The 20,766-nt window shown below is 43.3% G+C and overlaps 1 protein-coding gene across 1 annotated transcript in view; it reads left to right on the top strand.

Moving 5' to 3' along the window:
• The window catches only part of LOC135902016 (neprilysin-1-like), a 119,970-nt gene that overhangs the window by 78,384 nt on the left and 20,820 nt on the right, over positions 1 to 20,766 (top strand). Inside the window, exons 18-22 of the mRNA XM_070525628.1 lie at positions 7,865 to 7,932; positions 9,871 to 10,001; positions 14,204 to 14,269; positions 17,477 to 17,581; positions 17,700 to 17,776. Of these exons, the coding sequence (XP_070381729.1) occupies positions 7,865 to 7,932; positions 9,871 to 10,001; positions 14,204 to 14,269; positions 17,477 to 17,581; positions 17,700 to 17,776 (447 nt within the window). The remainder of the gene's footprint in view (positions 1 to 7,864; positions 7,933 to 9,870; positions 10,002 to 14,203; positions 14,270 to 17,476; positions 17,582 to 17,699; positions 17,777 to 20,766) is intronic.

Raw genomic sequence — 20,766 nt, 5'->3', positions numbered from 1 at the left:
ATGTGATTCGGTGGTGTCCGTTAAGTGTAACAGTTAGAGTTGCATACTTTGGTAACTTGTTTGTACATGTCTGGAAGCGGGGCAGCAAAAAAAAAAAGACACGAGCGAGGAAGAGCGACACCACAGAGTTGATCAGAATTTTTTTTTTACTGCCCTGATTCGTTCTTTTATATGTGTGACTAAAAAACGCTCAAGTCGCTTTCAGTTGAGCTTGTTGGAAAACCTTCATGATGGAAAAAGCGCTACTAAAAACGGAAACTTAGCAAGAAAACAGGACAAAGCGCTAAAAGGAAAAAGTGCTACTAAAACCGGAGACTTGGCAAGAACACGCACTTTGTCCTTAATTCTTCCTAAGTGTCCATTTTTAGTAGCGAACGATAAGAAAGATGGTTAAGCGAGGGGACCGATATTTATTAATCATGTCATATCTTATGACATCAATTTCAGTAGCGTTTTTTCCATCAATAGAGACTTTTAGCATGTCCACTATTCCGGCGAACCGGGGCGGTTCGGGCGGATTACCGGATGGGCGGGGGCGTAAATGTGAGCGGCCGGAGCGGTGCAGCCGCATGGTGTTGTAGAGCTCAATCAGACAAACACAGAGCTAAAATTGCAGTAACCTACTTTTTTCAGCTTCGCTGCTGATGCAAATTTTCGGCAGCGGAGAAATTGTGTTAACAATTACGCCGCTGTCGAAAACTTACACCCCAGCTAAGAAGAATATAGTAATTGGCTCTTTGTTTAGGTGGTTGAGCTTTGCACCACCAGCTGGTGCCACGTGGTGAATCTGGCCGCTCACGTTTACGCCCCCGACCATCCGGTAATCTGCCCAAACCGCCCCGGTTTGCCGGAATAGCGGAGACGCTAAAAGTTTCTATTAACACACAAGTATTGCGGATCCACCAGTCGCATTAATACTGTGGGCCACATCCCACAGCGACAGACCCTTTTCGATCAAGGAAGCCTACGGAAAGCTTGCAGTCTTCTTTCAAAACAATGATTCTTTATACTTCGATGGATTCACTGCATGTTGTTCTTCTAACCCCATCGCGGCAATGTCGGCAACGACTTTTTCAAAAGGGGGGTGCCTGGAAGCAGCCGAGGCACCGCGATGAAAATGAGTGAATACGTTTTTTTTTTCTGTACAATCTGCATACTGTAAATGGATTGCACCCATAGGAGGAAGTTTTCGTGTACAAATCAAAGACAGTTCATTATAGGGTAACCCTGCGTCTGGCATGCGGTCTGCTCAGCTCGCACGCCTTGAAAGTCAAATAGTCAGTTTCAAAAGGTATTTTTTATTAAATTTTTTGCTTTAAGTAATGCCTATTGGAATCATGGTAAATGGACTGTGGTAAATGACATGGGGTTGTCGAGACAGAGGAGATTCAGGTTAGACTATATAAGTAACGACTTCAAACCTATAGTCTGCATCAAAGAAATAAATTGGCAAATAACAGTCAGTCTTGTTTTCTGCGGATTAAAAAATAAAATAAGGTGATGATATTGATGCCCTGAATGGTGAACAAGTACAGTTTGTGCAAAACACTGCAATGACTGTTCTCAAGTTTCGCTCTAAGCGGGTACAAAAATTCAAAAGCGTGAACATTGTGCCCCGGTGATGGGTTGTAGAAATCGAAGAGCGTTGTACTCCGCTTGGACAGGCCGAACATGCTGGTTTAGGTTTAGGTTCGGTTCGGGTTCAGGCATGTTCTAGCAATATCCGTTATGTTTCCGGTTCAGTCCGGCTATAATTCCGGGGTACGATTTTAGGTTTGGGATCAATTTTGACACCTCTTTTATAACCTTTCATGGGAATGCAGTGCAATCTGCCCAGCGTCCCAAACGCCAAGGCCACGCGGTGCCTCTTGGAGTACTTGGTCCGGCAGCGAGTCAGTGCATGAGGCGCTTTCGAGGCGCTTTATGCTTTCTCGCGCGAATCAGGCGTTATCCCTTTTCTTTCGAGGAGCTCTGCATGCTTTGTTTAGAACCTGTCGCTGATTACCGTGATGTCTTACACATATTCTCCAATACTCGCCTCCCCTCTTTCAATCCATAGAGCCAGCTTTGAAATAATAAACGCAATAATATTCATTCAATAAAATTTAAATGAATTAAGATGGTAGAGCAGGGCTCCTAATCACACAGCGAAGATGCTTCCATGATGTTATCTGTTATTTGGTTCTTTGGGGTCCGAACAAAGCCCACAAAACGTCCCTTTCAGTTACGCTGTACATATTTATGTACGTTATTTGTTTATGCCAATTCTCTTAAGCACCGGCAATAAAAACAGTTTGCTGAAACTCCACTGGAGAGTCTAAGTGTGCGTAAGCATATCCTCAATTTCAGTTGGCTCACCCCAAAATCTATGTTGGCGAACTCCCAAATTTCAAGTTGGCACACCTCCCTATTTCCCTTGGCTCACCTCCACATTTCACTTGGTCCACTCCTAAATTTCACTCAGCCCATCCCGAAATTTCAACTTGGCCCACTACAAAATGTAGGTTGGGCCACCCCAAGTGTAGGTTGGACCACCCCAAATGAAGGTTGGGCCACCCCAAGTGTAGGTTGGACCACCCAAAATATGTTTGGCTGCCCCCAAATTTAAGTTCGGCCACCCCAAAAGTTCAAGTTGGCCCAGCCCCAAATTTCAGGTTGGCCAATCCAAAAATTTGAGCTCTACCACACCTACTATAGCCTTTCCCATCAAGCCCTATGTATCCTTATGGGAATTCTCTCTGATCAATTGTATCTTTTTATTTAGTTTCTATTGTTCTGTAACGCCTATAAATCGTCCATTCAGCTACATTTACGCTATTATAAAGATTAAATGTCCGAACTTCGCAAATTAGGCATTTCTGTGCAGATAAAATTCATTACACTTTTGGCGTGACAGGCTGGGTTGCTTTCCAAAGAACGCTTGCGCATTAATAAAAACCATACACATGGACTTGCGGTTCAAAAAAGCACTGTGCTTACATTGTGTGACTCTACTACGCTACTGCCAAGAACATCTTGAAGGGGCAGCGCAATATGACGAAGGCAGATAGCAGGAACGCACAGGAGAACGCTGAACTCACAACTAAATTTATTCGAAGGCATACACAAACTTATGTACACAACCCATAGCCACATGCTCTCCCATCGATGGCGTCATTATCAGTGCGCAGGCAAAGGAAAACGTAGAACTCAGTAATCTAATGCTACAGTATGAGGTGGCTTACAAATTCAAATTCACTGTCATACAAATTTAACGACGGCATGCTTACACAACGCGACCCGTTTTTTCTGATATAGTAGGCCTCAGTAATCCCTCTCGGGGTCTGATTTCTATGCGCGGAAAGTATTGTGGTGTTTTTATAGATTGGGAGTGCACCCATGCTGAAAGCAATGCCGCGCGATATGTGAATAGGCATTACCCATTAGCGAGCAGCTATGCTGAGACAATCTAATGTTCTGGCAACGACCTGTTACGCCGATATAGACGTGAGCGCAGGAAAATGGAAGCTAGTAAACAACACCCATTCTACACTGCACAAACGGGATTGTATGCTTAACAGTCCAGCCTTTTCCAGGATGAGTGGAGGCAGCCTGGGCCAACTTACTATCAATCTTACCGCAAATTTTGATTATCTTGTTAGGGGCAGAAAATCAACCTTTACATCAAACCCGCCTGCAACATTCCTGACGTTGTGTGATAGCTTATGTACATATCGAATTACAACCAGTTTTTTCTATTTGTCTGCAGGCTCTGGATTGTTCTTTCTTGTGGGTGCTCCTAATTTTACACGCTCAACAAGCTTCTGTATGGTCATGCGGATAGCATCCTCTCGAAAACCTGACGCTCTCAAACGCTCCAGTTGTTTTAAGAAACTCTCAGAAGTCTGGTCAAAACATGATTTCGAAATTGCGGAAAATAGAAGATAAAATGCAATGCCATTTTTTACTACCTTGCAATGCACGGAGTGAAAATTTAAAAGTGGTTTTTCTGACCTTCGGCAATACATACAGCACCCTTGCTTATCAGCTAGCTTAAGCCTTGTGTCTAAAAATGGTAGTTCGTTATTATCTGGCACTCCATGTGCAAAATCTAACCCTGAGCCACATTTCTGGAACACTTGAAGTACATTATGAACCATTTGTTGGAAATTAGAACTCTTGACAAAGATCAGAAAATCATCAACGTATCTTAGCACTTTGACTGTTCGGTGATCTAGGTTACTTTCTGCATTTGTATCAACACTACCTATGAAAATGTTAGTACCGGAGCAACCTTGGAGCCAATGCAAATGTCAGATTTTTGTCGGTATAAATTTCCTTTCCATTCAACAACAGTTGAAGCTATGTAAAAAGAGAAAATCTCGAGAAAACTGCTGACAGATACACCACAGCTGCTTGAAAATTTGAGATCTTCATTGTCCTCGGTGATACACAGCTTAACACTTGTTATTAGTTCCTCATGTTGAATGTTATAGTGCAAGTCTTGAACATCGATGCTAAAGCTATTCCAATCACCAGGATTAGATTGAATCGGGAAGCTGATGAGATCATCCGAGTTTTTTACCACAAGAAGAGCTCTGATCACCAATGATTGCAAATGCCTTTGTAAGTAACCCGAGACAGCCTGCTGCCATGTATCCTTTTCCGTGAGTATTGCTCGAAATGGAATGTCAGGTTTGTGTGTCTTTGCTGCGAAGAAAATATCCAAATTTAAACTTTTTGCCTTTTTTACTGATGAAGCTAGCTGCTCAAGGTTGTGGCTGTGGAGAAGTGATAGCGCACGCTCCTTAAATTTAGCGGGCTTCAGATCTACTGCCCTGAAAGTCGTTCTTATTGCATCTAGCGCTTTCTTGCAGAAGATAATCTCTGGCACTACAACAAAGAAACCTTCCTTATCAGAGGTCAAAATGGGTATGTTTCTACTCACAGTATATTCTGCACAATTGTTTACAGTCATATTCTTCGAGTATCTCTCTCCTGATCTTCCCAGCACTTCGGCACACTCGGCTATGAAGCGTTGTCATCCTTCTTCGGACCTCTAGTGGGTGACTGTCCTAGCCATAGTTACCTTCTGCGGTGGGGTGAGGCTTGGCTCATGGGAAAATTTCGGGCTAAGAACAAGGGTTCTTGTAGGCTCTTCTGGTATGATCTCGTCGCCAAGAACCAACACTTTTGCTCCGGGCATCTTCTTCTGTGGTTTTGGAAGGGCAGGCCAAGTGGTGTTCCACATCCATTCGGCTATATGATAGGAAGTCGTACGCCACTCCAGGAAATCCCTTCTGCTCTTGTCTATGTCTTTTTCCTACCAGCAGGCTGTACGGAGACAATCTTTGAGGTATCGGGATTTATTCACCCATTCTGCGCGCAGAAATCTGCAAATCTTTTGGTACGACCAGTCGACGGCTGTAGGTAGCCGCTCAATGACTGCACTTCTCGGGGCGCAGAGAGCTTATTGAGCGCGCCATGAGAGGATCCTACTTTTGTATACCCATACTTCGATCATAGACGCGAGCTTTCTAGGGTTATGTAGGTTGTAGTTGTTAGGACAAGTAAAAGAGCCGGATGTAAAAAATTATATTGTAGAAGGATCGACATTTGGGCGAGTTGCTACTGGTTGTGTATCTTGAAGGGGCTGCGCAATGGTCTCGAGTTACTTGCAAAGGCATTTGCAATCATTACTGATGAGAGATTCTTTTGTGGTAACGAACTTGGATGATCTTATCAGCTTCCTGATTCAATCTAATCCTGGTGATTGTGATATGTTTAGCATCGATGTTCAAGATCTGTGCCATGACATTCCACAAGACGATCGAATGATAAGCGTTAAACTGTGTATCACTGAGGGCAATGATGAGCTCAAACTTTCTCGCAACTGTGGTGTATCTGTCAGCCGTTTTCTCGATATCTTCTCTTTTTACTTATCCTCAACTGTTGTTAAATGAAAAGGAAATTTATACCGACAAAAATCCGGCATTTGCATTGGCTCCAAGATTGCTCCGGTACAAACATTTTCATAGGTAGGGTTGATACAAATACAGAAAGTAACCTAGATGACCGAACAATCAAAGTGCTAAGATACATTGATGATTTTCTTAACTTCGTGAAGAGCAATAATTTCCAACAAATTGTCCATAATGTACTTCAAGTATTCCACAAATGTGGCTCAGGGTTAGATTTTACACATGAAGGGCCAGATAAGAACGAACTACAATTTTTAGATACGAGGCTTAAGCTGCATGATAATCATGTATGTGCTGGATGTATTGCCCAAGGTCAGAAAAACAAATTTAAATTTTCACTCCACACATTCCAAGGTAGTAAAATATAGCATTGCTTTTTCTGTTCTATTTTCCGCACTTTCGAAATCGTGTTTTGACCAGACTTCTTAGAGTTTCTTAACACCACTGGAGCTGTTGAGAGCGGCAGGTTTTCGAGAGCATGCTATCCGCATCACCGTACAGAAGCTTGTTGAGCGTGTAAAATTAGGAGCAGCCACAAAAAAGAACAATCCAGAGCCTGCAGACAAGAAGAAAAGCTGGTTGTAATTCCATATGTACATAAGTTATCACACCTCCTCAGGAACGTAGCAGGCAGGTTTGATGTAAAGGTTGTTTTCTCTGTCCCTAACAAGATGATCAAAATTTGCGGCAAGATTGATAGGAAGTTGGCCCAGGCGGCCTCTACTCATGCTCGGAAAGGCTGTATTGTTAAGCATACATCCCTGTTTGTGCACTGTAGAATGGGAGTTATTTTCGAGCTTTCATTTTCCTGTGGTCCCGTCTATATCGGCCAAACAGGTGGCTGCCTGAACATTAGGTTGGCTGGGCATGGGCGTTGGCTAGCAGAGACGTTGTGCACGGCGAGCATAGGCATCCGAGCATAGGCGAGCATAGGAGTTGTGCACGCGAAAGTGCACAAAGGACCATTGTATCATCTCGGCTCTTCTAATGGAGTCTGTATCACCTTGGAATATTGTTACAGTGCAAAAAAGGACAAGGTCGTCGGTGGTAAAGAAGACGAAGTGGCAACAGCCTCTCGGCATTCCCGGCTGCTGTGTACATATGCCTTGTAGATACATATTGTACATAATTTTATACCCGTGACAATTTAATTTTGTAACTTTCAAATATTTCTACAGATAACATCATCGTAATTCGTGGCTGAAAGGGATTCGAGGAAAAATGTTGTCACGACATGTTTTCGTACCTATTACAGCATTCTCAAACCCGTTTCTCAGGTGATTGGCCCCGACGCCCCGAGTAAGTCGGAGAGCCATATCTGAACTGTCGATGTGCAGATATCTTTCTAGTCTTCCATTCTTTCCATTTTCTTCCTTTCTTTCCTTCTTTCTTCCTGTCTTTGGGTTTATCGAAGGCAAACTAGGTACAAGATTGCCGCAAGAGACACATGCAGCTAAATTGTTGTTTTCCACAAATATTAAGAAATCCGTCAAGACCGTAACAACAAACGACATGACCATGCTTGATGTTGGTAGAGACACGCATGTCTGGTTTCACGATGGATATACGGCGTTCGTTCATTGGAAACAACGCAGAAAGTACTGCAATTGTAAACGCAATGTTTCCGTGGGGAGTCGTGAACGATATCGCTAAGCTGCTTGCTTGGTTTGTCATCAGCGATATCATTTCTCGTATGCCCGCTTCGGCACCACTATACCTGATTTTTTTTATGTCAGTATGGCTTTAAATTTATGTCAACACTTGTTTTTTTTTAATAGGACTCAGGTACGATTTGCTCTGCCAAACTTCAGAAAATGTGTTTTCAGCAATCGGAAGTGTGACCACGATTCTATTCTTGTCCTGTTTGCGAAAACTAAACCTGAATTATTTCCACTCACCCACAGTTCTCTCAGCTTTGGAGCTATCGGGATGGTGGTCGGACACGAAATGACACATGGCTTCGACGACACAGGTATTTATCCTTACTGAGAGAAAAATACTCACGCCTAGAAGACCCTTCAAAGCGAACATTTATCGACAAAAGACATTTCCTGTGAGAAATCTCAAAAAACATTTGTGTCTCCTGCAGTAAACCGTTGAAAACTTTCTTCCGGAGCATACCTGCAACGTTTATTCTTTGCCACTTCCTTGGACTTTTCCCCTTTTGCTGCTGCTTTGCTTCTGCCTTGCCGAGTGGTTCTTGCCAAGTACAAGTGTCTTACTGTATCGCATTTCGCTGCACTATTGCTATCCTTGCTGGCTGCTGGCGACAGTCTTGGACAATGGGGCAGTACAGGACATAGAGAAGACAAACACTAGGTATAGTGTGGATCAAGGCGGCCCGCGGCTGATGCTAGCAAGTGCACAAGTGAGCTCGAACAACAGGCCTTCCTTGTCATGCCGTCATCGTCCTCGTAAAAACAAAGCTTTCTTTGCCTTCTACTTCAGCTTTTGCGCTGCTGCTGCTGCCACCGGATAGCTCTTGCCGAGTGTCATACTGAAAATAATGACGTCATCACGCCGTCGTCGCACCATTGTCATCCTTGCTTCCTCCTGGCGACGGTATTAGATGATTGGCTGGCACTGGAAACAAACACACGAAGTGGCCCAAGTTATTTATTGAAGCCCATACCCAATAGCCAATGGCCAATAGCACAAGGCGAGTTGCAAATACCAAGTTGCACATACCCAGATGGCCAAGTTGCCTATTCGAGCACATGTACCTAGTGGCGCGCAGCTGCACATATTCAGTGGCTCAAGTTCTCTGCTCAGACACATACCCATTTGAATATACCCAGTCACCCTGCAAAGGTTGATTGGGTATCACAGAAAGAAACAGCGCTTCAAGACGGGACAAAAAGGAGGAACCGAGTGAACCAAGTGGCCTATTCGAACACATATAGAGTGACACATACCCAGTGACCCAAGTTTTTTTATCAGCAATAGAGAAGCGGCAGCCAACAGCAGCAGCAGCAGCCAGCAGCAGCGGCAAATCGAACGAGGAGGCAAAGCATGCTTCGCCTTAAAAAAGTTTCTATACCCATAGTTCGTGCGTATATATGGTGTCCCAGCTAACGTTAGCCTAGCTGTTTGAGAAATAAATGGTTACAGAAACACAGTGCAAGATACGAATTTAAGACCTAAGGTGTTCCACCGTCAGAGGCCTGTCGATCGAACACAGTAGGTCTTAACACTGTACTTATTTATATCTTTTTTATTTGAACCACTTGGTTATAACGTTAGCTGGGTCATGGCATGTTAGATAGCACCAACAAGTACGCAAGGAAAAAAATGGGCATTTTGCCTAGACTTTTCTGAACTGCAGCAGCTGTAAAAATATACATAATCGAAACGCTGAAAATGACCGATGCACCAGTTGTTCATCCATTCGCGTATAAGTTGATATTTTTATCGATGCACCCACTGTTGCGACGCTTCAGCGGTTAAGTTACCCTCAACTTATGCTCGGAATTATTCGATTTCCGGCCGCAGAGGGCCGCATTCCGATGCGGATGGAATGCAAGGACGTTGACATACCATGTAATGGGTGTACGTTAAGGAGCCCCTGGTGTTGAACGTTAATGTGGAACTATACGTTACGGCACCTTCATAGCCCCTATCTCGCTTTAGGAATTTAAACTCTCATGATTCCGTTTTTTTTAGTGATGCACATATTTAGATACCAATTGGTCTTTATCTGACTACTATGTGCATGACCTTTTTACCCTGATATATTCATTCAGATTTCCTTCTCTTTGCCCTAGTCTGCATTAGGTGTGCGTAGGCCATAATCACACGGAATAGAAGCTAAACCTCCCACATACATGTGCTTTTCTTGTCCCATTAAAAAACATTATATTGATTCGCCTAATATGCCTTCTGGCTCGTGTACCTTTTATCCTCTGCGAAGGAAGCCAGTTTGATGCAGATGGCAGGCTGAAGCAATGGTGGACCAACGAAACACGCACGCAATTTGATCAAAAGGCTCAGTGCTTCATCGACCAGTACGGGAACATCACCGACGAAGAGGCCAACAGGACGGTGAGGTTTCGGTCAGCTTTTGAATCGCGGAATTCGCTAGGCTGTAGTGACTCAGAATAGCGTCAGAAATTATAGAAATACGCAAGCGTATTCGTAAATCTCAGCCTGATTGTCGTTCTCGCGCCTAAATTTTGCATCCCGCAAGGCATAAATGTAGAGAACAGTTTACCCACCGATAAAAGAAAAGGTTCATGGATAAACTGCGTGCCAAATGTGAACGGTAGCATGCGAAACAACCTGTAACAACCTGTATTTCACGCCAAAACAACAGTTCCCTAGAAAGAGGCCACTCTACCAGAACTGGAAAATGCGCCACCGGAAGTGACGCAGTTGGAAGTTGACAGCTTGCCGAAAGGTGATCCAGAGCGCACACATGCTCTAAATTAAACCTGCATGGATGCTCGTGGCATCACGCACCTCGAGTATTCTGCGTGCATCTGCATTTATAAGGTGTTTTCGCATAGATTAAAAGAAACAAGAATGAATAAATAAGGCTAGCGGTCCCAGTGCACCGCGTCCGATTGAGTGATTGATGTATGTCACCCTTAGCGTGTACAATTGCGTGGCACAGCTCTGGGGGTGCATTTCGTCAGCTACGACGTTGTACGAATGCTGTTAATCAACAATGTATGCGAGTACTACCCCAACAGCTTCTCGCGATAACTTCGATGACCATGAAGTATGCGTAACTCTAAGAAGTTGAGCACGGGAGAGGTTTCGCTGCTTTTGCCTCTTAAAGGGGCCCTGAACCACTTTTTACCGAGAAAGAGAAATTCACCTGAAATTAAAATAGGATATTTCAGAAACACTTTGCCGCAGGAAGTACTTTAATGTGTTCAGCAGAAGTGGAGTTATTGGCAATCAAACACGGCCTCCACGGTGCTTTTCCTCGTTCTTCGATGCCTTCGAAGCCTTACATAAGCGGGGCATGCCCACAACGCTCCGCCTTCTATATGACACCGTGACGCGCAGTTCAAATTTCACTTTGAATACTAAAACAGACGCCACTACTTTCGTTTTTTTGTGTGTGTGTGCCTACGACGTGTCAAACGTAAGCCAAACGCGGTTGTTCTCAGCGAGCCGCAGTGCGTTTAGCCAGTGGACTCGTCGCGGCACCCCTGGGCGCGGACGCGGTATCTACGCTACGTAGAAGACCACAGCTACCAATAGCAGCTGGGTATGGGAATCCGCTTTATTACGAAATGAAGAGCCCAGGAGAGAGTGAGAAGCAGGCTTCTGTTGAAGACGAGCTCGAAGCACGTGTACGACAGCAAAACATGGCTGAGATATTCACAGTAGCACATGCTATCCGCAGACTGTTACTTCGCCAAGCCCGAGGGGTGGTTCATGACTCCCTTTATATGGACCTCTGGTCCTCTAAAATATACGCAAGTTGTCGTCGGTCGCTGCTGCGGCTAAACTAATCTAACAGTAACAATAACGATGCACAGAGAATGCGATGAAATATAAAGAGCCATAAAAAATACGAACAAATTAAATGACAGGATGAGTTCCAACAACGCCCAACCGTATACACAGAGCTAACTGTACGACTGTCTAAACAAATATTCTCTTTTCTTCGCCTTACATTTATTTACATGTTAGTTTTATGTCCCTTCTTGTTGGAGTTATATTGACGTGTTTGTAGGGCATGACGTTTGTGATCACCATTCAGTTATGAGTGAGCGCTTGTCATGACGTCTGTCTTGTCGTCTTCTTTTTTACCCTGTCTGTATTCATATATTCGCCATGAACCTCGTCAAAGATGACCGACTTGTGCTGCTGCAACTGTAGCGCCGTGTGGGAACACAAAAAATACAGTTGCAGCTGTGGTATTCACCACAATTAATCACTTCGGTCTTAGGTTAAATCTTGATATACAGCATGGAACCAGACAGCGCAGGCAAACGAGGGACAAAGGCAAGCGCTTGCCTACGTCGCTCGATGGCAGCCTTTGCCTGTTTTCGCCTTGTGTAGCAAGATGAAAAACCAACCAGCCCGGTCTAGTACCTTGCTGAAGTCGGATTTGTTCACCACTAAGCACAACATGACAACCCATATATAGAGAAGACTGCTAATTAGAGCTATATTTCCTTTTTTTTTGGTATCACGTTTGGTATGACGGTCTCACTAATCGGTTATCGTAACCACGAAAAAGCTTAAATTTTTTTTAATTCCGAGAGGCTGCACATTTCTGTCTTGGATGAAAATTAGGTAACACCGTCACTAAAATATACGAGACGCTGTACCATTTGTGTATTAAACATTCACACGATACAGCCTAGAAATATCGTTCCTATTCAAGAGTTGAAGCTATGCATAACTGAAACGCCATTAAATGTTTCATACCATCCACTCAGTGGGTGTTTGTAATAGATTTCAGCGGTAAGCAATACCAGCTTACCACTGGTTTGTTCGAAATATGTGCCATACTGAGGCGCTATAACGTAAAGCTATTCCAAACTTTTCTATTTCAATTATGCAATCAGCCATCCGCGATTGGTCAAAAACTTTTTTGGGCCTCCCCCACATCGCCTGTCAGACACGCGACGTCACGCAAACCGCGATAGCTCCCCATCTGATGTGACGTGTACACTCTGATTATGCATGATTGGACACAGTAAAAGAAAAAATAGTTATTTCTGAGACACCTTTTCGCCATTAGTCCTCGGCTATTGAACAGAAATTTTCGTGCTGCACCCACTTCACCTGTCCGTCACGCGACGTCACAAAACCGGCACAACTCACCGCGTCAAGTTGACGTGTACGCGTTAAAGATGCAATAGTATGCCCAACTAAACAATTTTTCCTTGAATAGCCACAGGCTGCCCCATTCCGAAATGAATAAAATATGGCTGCCGCCGATTGATCATGCACTGGCTACTCACACGTACCGCAGAGAATGGGTTTCTTTGCGTACAATAAAGCTTTTTGCTTCGCCATGTAACGCTTTCGAGCACTTTCGGCACGTTTACGACCTCGCTTAGCCAACTTTCCTTTACTGAGGATATTTTTAGGAGCATTATTCACTTTGCAATGCATGCCGCCGTGATTTTCCACCAGCCACAGCCAGCTAAGTAAGGGACGACGTACAAATCACAGACGCAGGCACCACTCTCTTCATTCGGTTATCGATTTTCAGTGCACTGGCTCGGCCCCATCAAATCATTCTCCACTTGAGCGTGCTCCGCGCTTCGTATCAGCCAATTAGATAAGACAAGCCACTCAGTGTAGGCAATGCTATTAGTTTTTAAAGCAAACAAAAGTGACATCTTATAAACGAGGAAAGCGTTTTATTGGTCTATTCAGACTACCCTGCGGGTCACCGCCCGATGCTTGCGTTACTGGTTGCGCAAATTTGACGTCAGGAGATTGGAATTACAACATACTGGAATAGTTTTACGTCAAGGGCCCCTGTTCCTGCACGAAGTTTACTCATCCTGCCATTCAAGCTTCGTCACATTCTCAAGAGTTATATTGAGGGGCACTTTGCACCTCCGTACTGCAACCAATGACCCATCCTTTTCTTATTTTTTTAACACCACCGTTTCACGATTCCTAGCTACTGCCATTGTTCAAGAAGATTCAAAGGAATGTGAAATACACCTTGATATACACGCAAGTACATGCTGGCGCATTGGTATCACCGAATTTATATATGATGCACTGAAGTACAAAATAAACGAGCTTTCTCCCGCTAGATACCTTTATTTGTAAAATATTGTCTGTTGGACACGAAAGAGTTTCAAGTTTCTTAATATAGTAGCGCATTCTCTTTCGCTGCACCTAAACTTCGTTCTAGTGAGTGATAGGGTATTTCGCACCCACCGTAGTGGCTTAGTGAATATGGTGTTTCGCTGCTAAGCACGAGGTCGTGGGATCAAATCCCGGCCGTATTTTGATAGCGGCGAACTGCAAAAGCGCCTGTGTCCCGTGCATTGCGGGCACGTTAAAGATCCCCTGGAAGTCCAAATAAAGCGCATTAGCCCGATACGGCATCCCTCATAATTGAATCGTGGTTTCGGCAAGCAACACTCCAGAATTCATTCAATCCCATAGGTTATTTCATTCATTCATTCATTCATTCATTCATTCATTCATTCATTCATTCATTCATTCATTCATTCATTCATTCATTCTGTTTGTTCTTCACAACATCACGTACAGATTGTAAAAAGAGCCATTTCCATTTCTCTCTGCAGCTGAATGGGAAAAACACTGTCGGCGAAAACATTGCCGACAATGGCGGTATTCGAATGGCCTACAAGGTGAGTTTAATCGACAACTTAGACACTTTCTACGTCAAGTTCATACTTTAACAAATTGCTACTTTACAATCGCAATTTTGGTCTCAGACAAAATTACAGAGGTAATTTATTCGCCAAGATTAGCATATATGGTAAATATCACTTCTGTAGATATTTATGGTGCTCTGAACAACTCCTTACGCAAGGTGAGTGTGAACAATCCATGGGGACGAAAAAAAAAGACCAGAAGCAAGCTACGCCTTAGGCTCTAAACACAAGGTCTACGACAGCAGCATCCGTTCACAAGGAAGACCACAGGCTTGTTTTGTGTCGCTTTCTTTTTTCCTCACTAATTGCCATCACCCATCACGGGAGAACCGCCAAGACGCTAGCAGTTGTAGCGTTTTTGGTTGTAAAGGGAGAGGGTGCGATCGAAAATAGTTATTAATTTAAAATAAGAACTTTACAAACAATAGCGCCATCAAATATTATGTAAATTATCTAATATTATCTAAAGAAAAGCGTTGTTTAGATCTCCGACTTCATTTTCTTTAACATGCTCGCAAGTTTTATTCTTTAGGCATGTTGTGGAAATCGAAATATATGCACAGACTTCAGCACTCTCGGACCGCCCATACATAAGTAAAACGTTTACCAAAATCAAATAGAAAGGTCTCCGGAAGAAATATTCCCAAAACCTTGGTCCGCCACTCACAGACCTCACTACTGTGACTTGTTTGAGTATATATATATATATATATATATATATATATATATATATATATATATATATATATATATATATATATATATATATATATATATATATATAAACGACAAGGAAGGTTATTAACTGAGGGGCCCAATTTTTATTAAATATACCATAAGAAGCCAACAAACAATGACACCAAGAATAACATGGGGGAAATCTACTTCCAAACTGATATAAAGACATGATGGAATATTTGAAATGGACTAATGGAAACAACTTGCCGCAGGTCGGTAACGATCCCACGTCTTCGAATTACGCGTGCGATTCTCCACCAGTTGAGCTACCACTGCGCAGTTTGCACATCCCTTTGAGCCGCGGTAGCTTACACTTATACTCAGACATCCTACCCATACCGCGGTTATTAAATGAGTAATGAAAAAGAGAGGGAGAATATTTTTTACAGAAGGACATAAGGGCAGTTTCATCAAAGTTAATGTTCATTTGCTAGGTGTTGCACCACGTGCAACACCTAACAAATGACACTTCGAGGCGGTAATGATCATCTGTACAGTTAATAACTTGATATAAAACACAATGATCGGCATAAAGACGAGAGTTAGAGGAGATTTGAACACAACAATCATTTATGTATATTAAAGAAACCAGTGGACCATGAACGGATCCTTGGGGCCTTCAGATGTCACATCAATAGCAGTAGAGTCGGTCGAGCTGTAAGAGACAAATTGGGAACGAAGTGTAAGAAACCTTGAAATGCAGTTAACTAGTTTAGGATCATTTAGTAGAGCGTCCAGTTTAGCAACGAGTTTAGGATGTAAGTCTGTGCCAAATGCTTTAGTAGTCTATAAAGGTAGCGTCAACCTGGTTGCCAACAGCAAGGTCAAGGAATATGTCATGCGTAAAATAACTGCGTTGGCGTATTAAACCGCGCCTTGAAACCATGCTGTATATATTAGATAGCAGATTTTGGGATTCCAGGAAAATCAGTGTGTGTTTATGAATCATATGTTCTAAGATTTTGCATGACTGTAATGTTATAGAAATCGGTCTGTAGTTCGATAAAGACTGCTTATCACCGGATTTGTAAAGAAGCACTTTAGCTAACTTCCATGAGGAAAGAAGAGCGGCAGATGATAAAGATTTGTTGAATATGACCTTCAGATATATTGATGACTACAAGAGATAGCGAACCAAGCATGCATTGTGTATGCCGTCCGGGATGGTGCGTTTCTCGCTATCCAAGTTTAATGCGATGTTAGGAATGCCCTAATTGTTGATGTCTATGTGAGTAATTGCTTCTGAACTAACAACATTGGTGAGAGAAGGAATGAGGTTGTTATCGGGTCCAAATACAAACTGAGAATACTTGATGAAAGCATCCAAATTACTGAAGGATCAATGATGACGTTACTATCAATTTTGAATGAAGTGGGTGAAGCAACGTGAGGTAAAATAGAAGACCAATATTTATGAGAGTCAGGCAGTTGAACGAAAAAAAAAGAAATATTTGGCCGGTTGCAATGTCAAATTCAGTTCATTTTTTGCCTTATGAAACATGTCCAGGTTTATAGGACCATTGTTTCGTTTAAAACGCCAAAGCCTACGGGCACGACGAGATAAATACAAGATGTTGCGAGTCATCCAAGGAAGGTTAGCTTCAGGTTTTTTAATTTTAATGAACACAAATCGTTGGATGCATGACTTGACAAGATCCTCAAATTAATCAACAAAATAATTTACATCCTGTCTATCTGACACAGAGCAAAACGTATCGAAATGATTAGCTAAAGGATGAGTAATTTGCACGAGTGAACTCAGGGAAACCAGTAAACGTATAGGGTGATTTGGAAGTTAGATAAGAGAGCGATCATAAAACACCTTTATGATCTGGAAGTTCGTTAATTACTTCGCAAGAGAAGTAATTTTTGGCTAGATCAGCGCTTAAGAAAACCAAATCGAGGATGGAATTTACCCTAGTTTCACTAGAAGCAACTTGAGTGAGCCCAAAGGGCGAGGAAATGTTTATTAGTTTATTACGAATTGCTACGTCACGACCTGTTGTATTTAGCGATGGCCAATGGATGCAAGGAACCTTGAAATCACCCATGGAGATAAATGGTGATGAAGCAGCGCTAGTTAGGTACATAAAATTTGCAATAGCATGAAGGACATCAAGGGGAAGAGCGCGTGGACTAGATATAACGCTAATTACAAAGCACAGATAATTACAATGCTGTCGAAAACACAGGCACACAAGATAATAGTTAATAGGTACTTTTACTAATGTGTTTTAATTGTCATCGCACTTATAACGAACCTTGTCAATGAACGCATAATCTTATGTTAACTTTACGACAGAGCCATCGTCACGAAAATAATTGAGGATTCCCAGATTTTTTTCCGAATACATATATTCTTTGCAGAAAAATCTTCTGTTCAAGATTGTCAAATCCTGCACAATGTGCTGAAGTAAGAGCCCCGATACATTTATGTTCCAGGCTTATGAAAGGTTACTGCAAGAAGAATGTCGTGGGGAAGACACTCGCCTACCTGGGTTAACAAACTTATCTGGAAAGCAACTATTCTTTATTGCAGAAGCAATGGTATGAATTCCATTTCCAAATGTTGCTTTGGACAGCTAAATAAAGTTTTTTTAAATCGAATAGCACAGTTCAAAGAGGCTCTGGAGCATAACACTGACAGAGATGTTCTTTTCCACAGGTATGGTGCAGTCGGTTTCGTAAAGAGAAGCGACAGTTTCAAATTCAGTATGACCCACACAGCCCTGAAAAATACAGGTATGTATAAGCCTCTCCATTGTTATAGGGATAAAGCTGAGTGTAACAGCCAAGTGAGCAATAAGAAGGCATTCATCATAGTTATGGAAGCTTAACCCTAAAAAGAGAAAAAAGGAAGTTATAGGAAAGCCCAATGCATGAGTCATGTTTTGAGGCCACAGCAGCAAGAGCTTCTTAGTACTAGCCATAGGTCGGCAAATTGACTCATGAGTTGACTCACTGAAACTACTCAGACTGACCACTGAGTGAGTCCGAGTGGACGCGGATGAATATAATTCAGATGAGTCTGATTCCGACTAAGCCTTAAGCGAAAACGAGAGTTTCTGAGTGAGTCTCAGCGAGTTCGGATTGCCCTGCTGATCTATAGTCAATATCTAAGATGTCATTACAAGAATCCCAGCCATGGCGGCAACGTGAAAATTTCGTCCAAGCAGCGCGCATCATGTTTCGAACGCTTGTACATAGGGAAAAAATACGGAGCACGGAACCGTGTGACCGGCCCGTTATCGGCAGCACAACGCCCAGATCGACGCTGCCTCCTCAGTGTCGCTGCAACCCCCTTCTCCTATCTCTCTCTCTCTCAAACAAACGACGCTCTCAAAGGCATGCCAGCGTTATATGTACGATTTTGTAGCGTCTTCACGGAGCCGTCGCAGCGCCGGGAAGGCAAGTATAGGCGACACCCATTTAAAACTTACGGCGCCCTTCCGGGACACGCTTCCACACACCTCCCTGATTAAATACCAATACTTTTCGTTTTTCTTCCAAAAGTGTGTCTACTCTTCGCACCTCTGCAACGTGGTGGAAGGGGTTTAAAGGGAAGCGAGGAAAGCGGCGACAGCTTCTTTCTCCTATTTTCCCGACAGACACGTGCATGCGTGAGTGGGGAAAAAGAAATCTGGGGACTATTATTCCTCGAAATCTGCCGTTGCCTAGGTACTACAATGGAGGGAGCGCTTTGATCCATTTGTCCCTCGCCAAGCTAGTACGGAGTACAGCATGCGTGGTGAACAAATCCCGATAGAGAGTCCGTAATGGTGAAGCGGGAGTTTTTTTCGTCCTCAGCGATTGGCCTGTGTCACTTGGACGCACGTAACTTAAGGTTGGCCACTTCTCAGTGCGCTATCGGTGCTCCCACTATCACTAACCTAACGTAACCTAACCTAACCAAATTTAACCTAACTAGGTGTAACACTTCATTCGCACGCTAGTTTTCAATGAGCACTGAAGCTAAATGCCGCTGAAAATTTATAAGTGCCTTTGAAGACTTGTTCCCAGCTCCCACCGGGAACAAGTTTTATTTCGGTCCACTGACGTTCCCGTATTTATTAACACGGCAGCCTTAAGTGGTTGATAACCGCGATGGCCTCGAAAAAAACACGTCGTCCGGTGTAATGGTACGAAAATTGTCATCATCGGCAATCGATTATGCTTCCCACCCGCCGTAGTTGCTTAGTGGTTATGGTGTTGGGGTGCTAAGCACGGAGGTAACACGAATCCCGGCGACGGCTGACGCATTTCGATGGAGGTGAAATGCGAAAACACTTGTGTACTTAGATTTAGGTGCACGTTAGAAAACCCTAGGTGGTGCAAATTCCCGCAGCCCCCACTACGGCGTGCCCCATAATCTGATCGTGGTTTTGGCACGTAAAATTTACCCCGTAATTTAGATTATATTCCCCTAAGGAAGCGAAATATGCAATGGCTTATTCCTGTCGTAATGCAGATGCTATGAGCGCTCAGCAAAAGAAAGCATACAGTGCATACATTCATTGGAATCACGCACAGAATGTACAGAAACGATCCGCCGTGGTTGCTCAGTGGCTATGGTGTTGGGCTGCTGAGCAAGAGGTGGCGGGATCGAATCCCGGCCACGGTGGCTGCATCCCGATAGGGGCGAAATGCGACAACACCTGTGTGCTTAGATTTAGGTGCACGTTAAAGAACCCCAGGTGGTCGAAATTTCCGGAGTCCCCCACTACGGCGTGCCTCATAATCAGGAAGTGGTTTTGGCATATAAAACCCCATATTTATTTACTGTACTGAAACGCGGCGTCTACTCGAGTGGTCCAAAAAGAAACAATCACGTTACCTTCTGAGTTACTCACACTCCCGTGAACAAGCAAAAAATTTCAATGGATCATACTCCCTTAAGGATGAAGCTGTAAGCACTCAACAAAATGAGGCGAAAAGTGCATACAGTGCATGCACACAGGACAGCATACATTTCATTGCTCTGCTGAGAGGATGCAATGTGGAAGAGAAACGCCGTTGGCGCGAGTCTGACCACGCTATACGAGTGCGCGAAGCCTAAGCTAAGCGTCGAAATGAGCCAAAGAAGCCGAACTGCGAAAGCAGCAATGCCACGATGCACGACGGCGCATAATCAAGATTACAGCAGGCGTTCGCCTTCACATGTTTGCAGGTAACAAGATGCCGAACTTTTTTAACAGGATGTAAGATTATTATTTCAAGGTAACCCATTCTGACAAGATATTTGGACCACTTAAACATTTAATTCCTTCAGTACTTATTCCAGGTCCATGTGTTGTTGTTAAAGTATGCAGTCCCTACTTCCTCTTAACTCATCCGCTCCCCATATTATATACGATCTGATTTCTACTCCCACAACGGTGAGTCAAGGGTTGCAATTTCTTCTTTGAGTTTACGCTGGTTTCACGCTATAATATGTTACCGCAAATTTTAACGCACACCGCGATCTTCAGCAACATCTCGTCCATTGTTTATCACTTGTGTTGATCAAAACGAAAGACATATTACTTAAAATTTACGAGTCTCGATTTAAGACACCCTCCAACAGTTTCGGGCGAACGATTTACAAAAGAAAAACAACACTGGGGAAGAAAGAGTCTAAATTATGCATCGGCATGCACTTTCGGAAAATAATATCATATTCATTTTTCACTCAACCGCTCACTGCATGCTACTGTGGGCATTGACAACACTTTTCAAAGAACTAGCAATCCCAA

Source organism: Dermacentor albipictus, chromosome 9 (genome assembly GCF_038994185.2).
Source record: "Dermacentor albipictus isolate Rhodes 1998 colony chromosome 9, USDA_Dalb.pri_finalv2, whole genome shotgun sequence".
Classification (NCBI taxonomy): Eukaryota; Metazoa; Arthropoda; class Arachnida; order Ixodida; family Ixodidae; genus Dermacentor; species Dermacentor albipictus.
The sequence above is the reverse complement of the archived record's forward strand: the minus strand, read 5'-3'. Positions and strand labels throughout refer to the sequence as shown.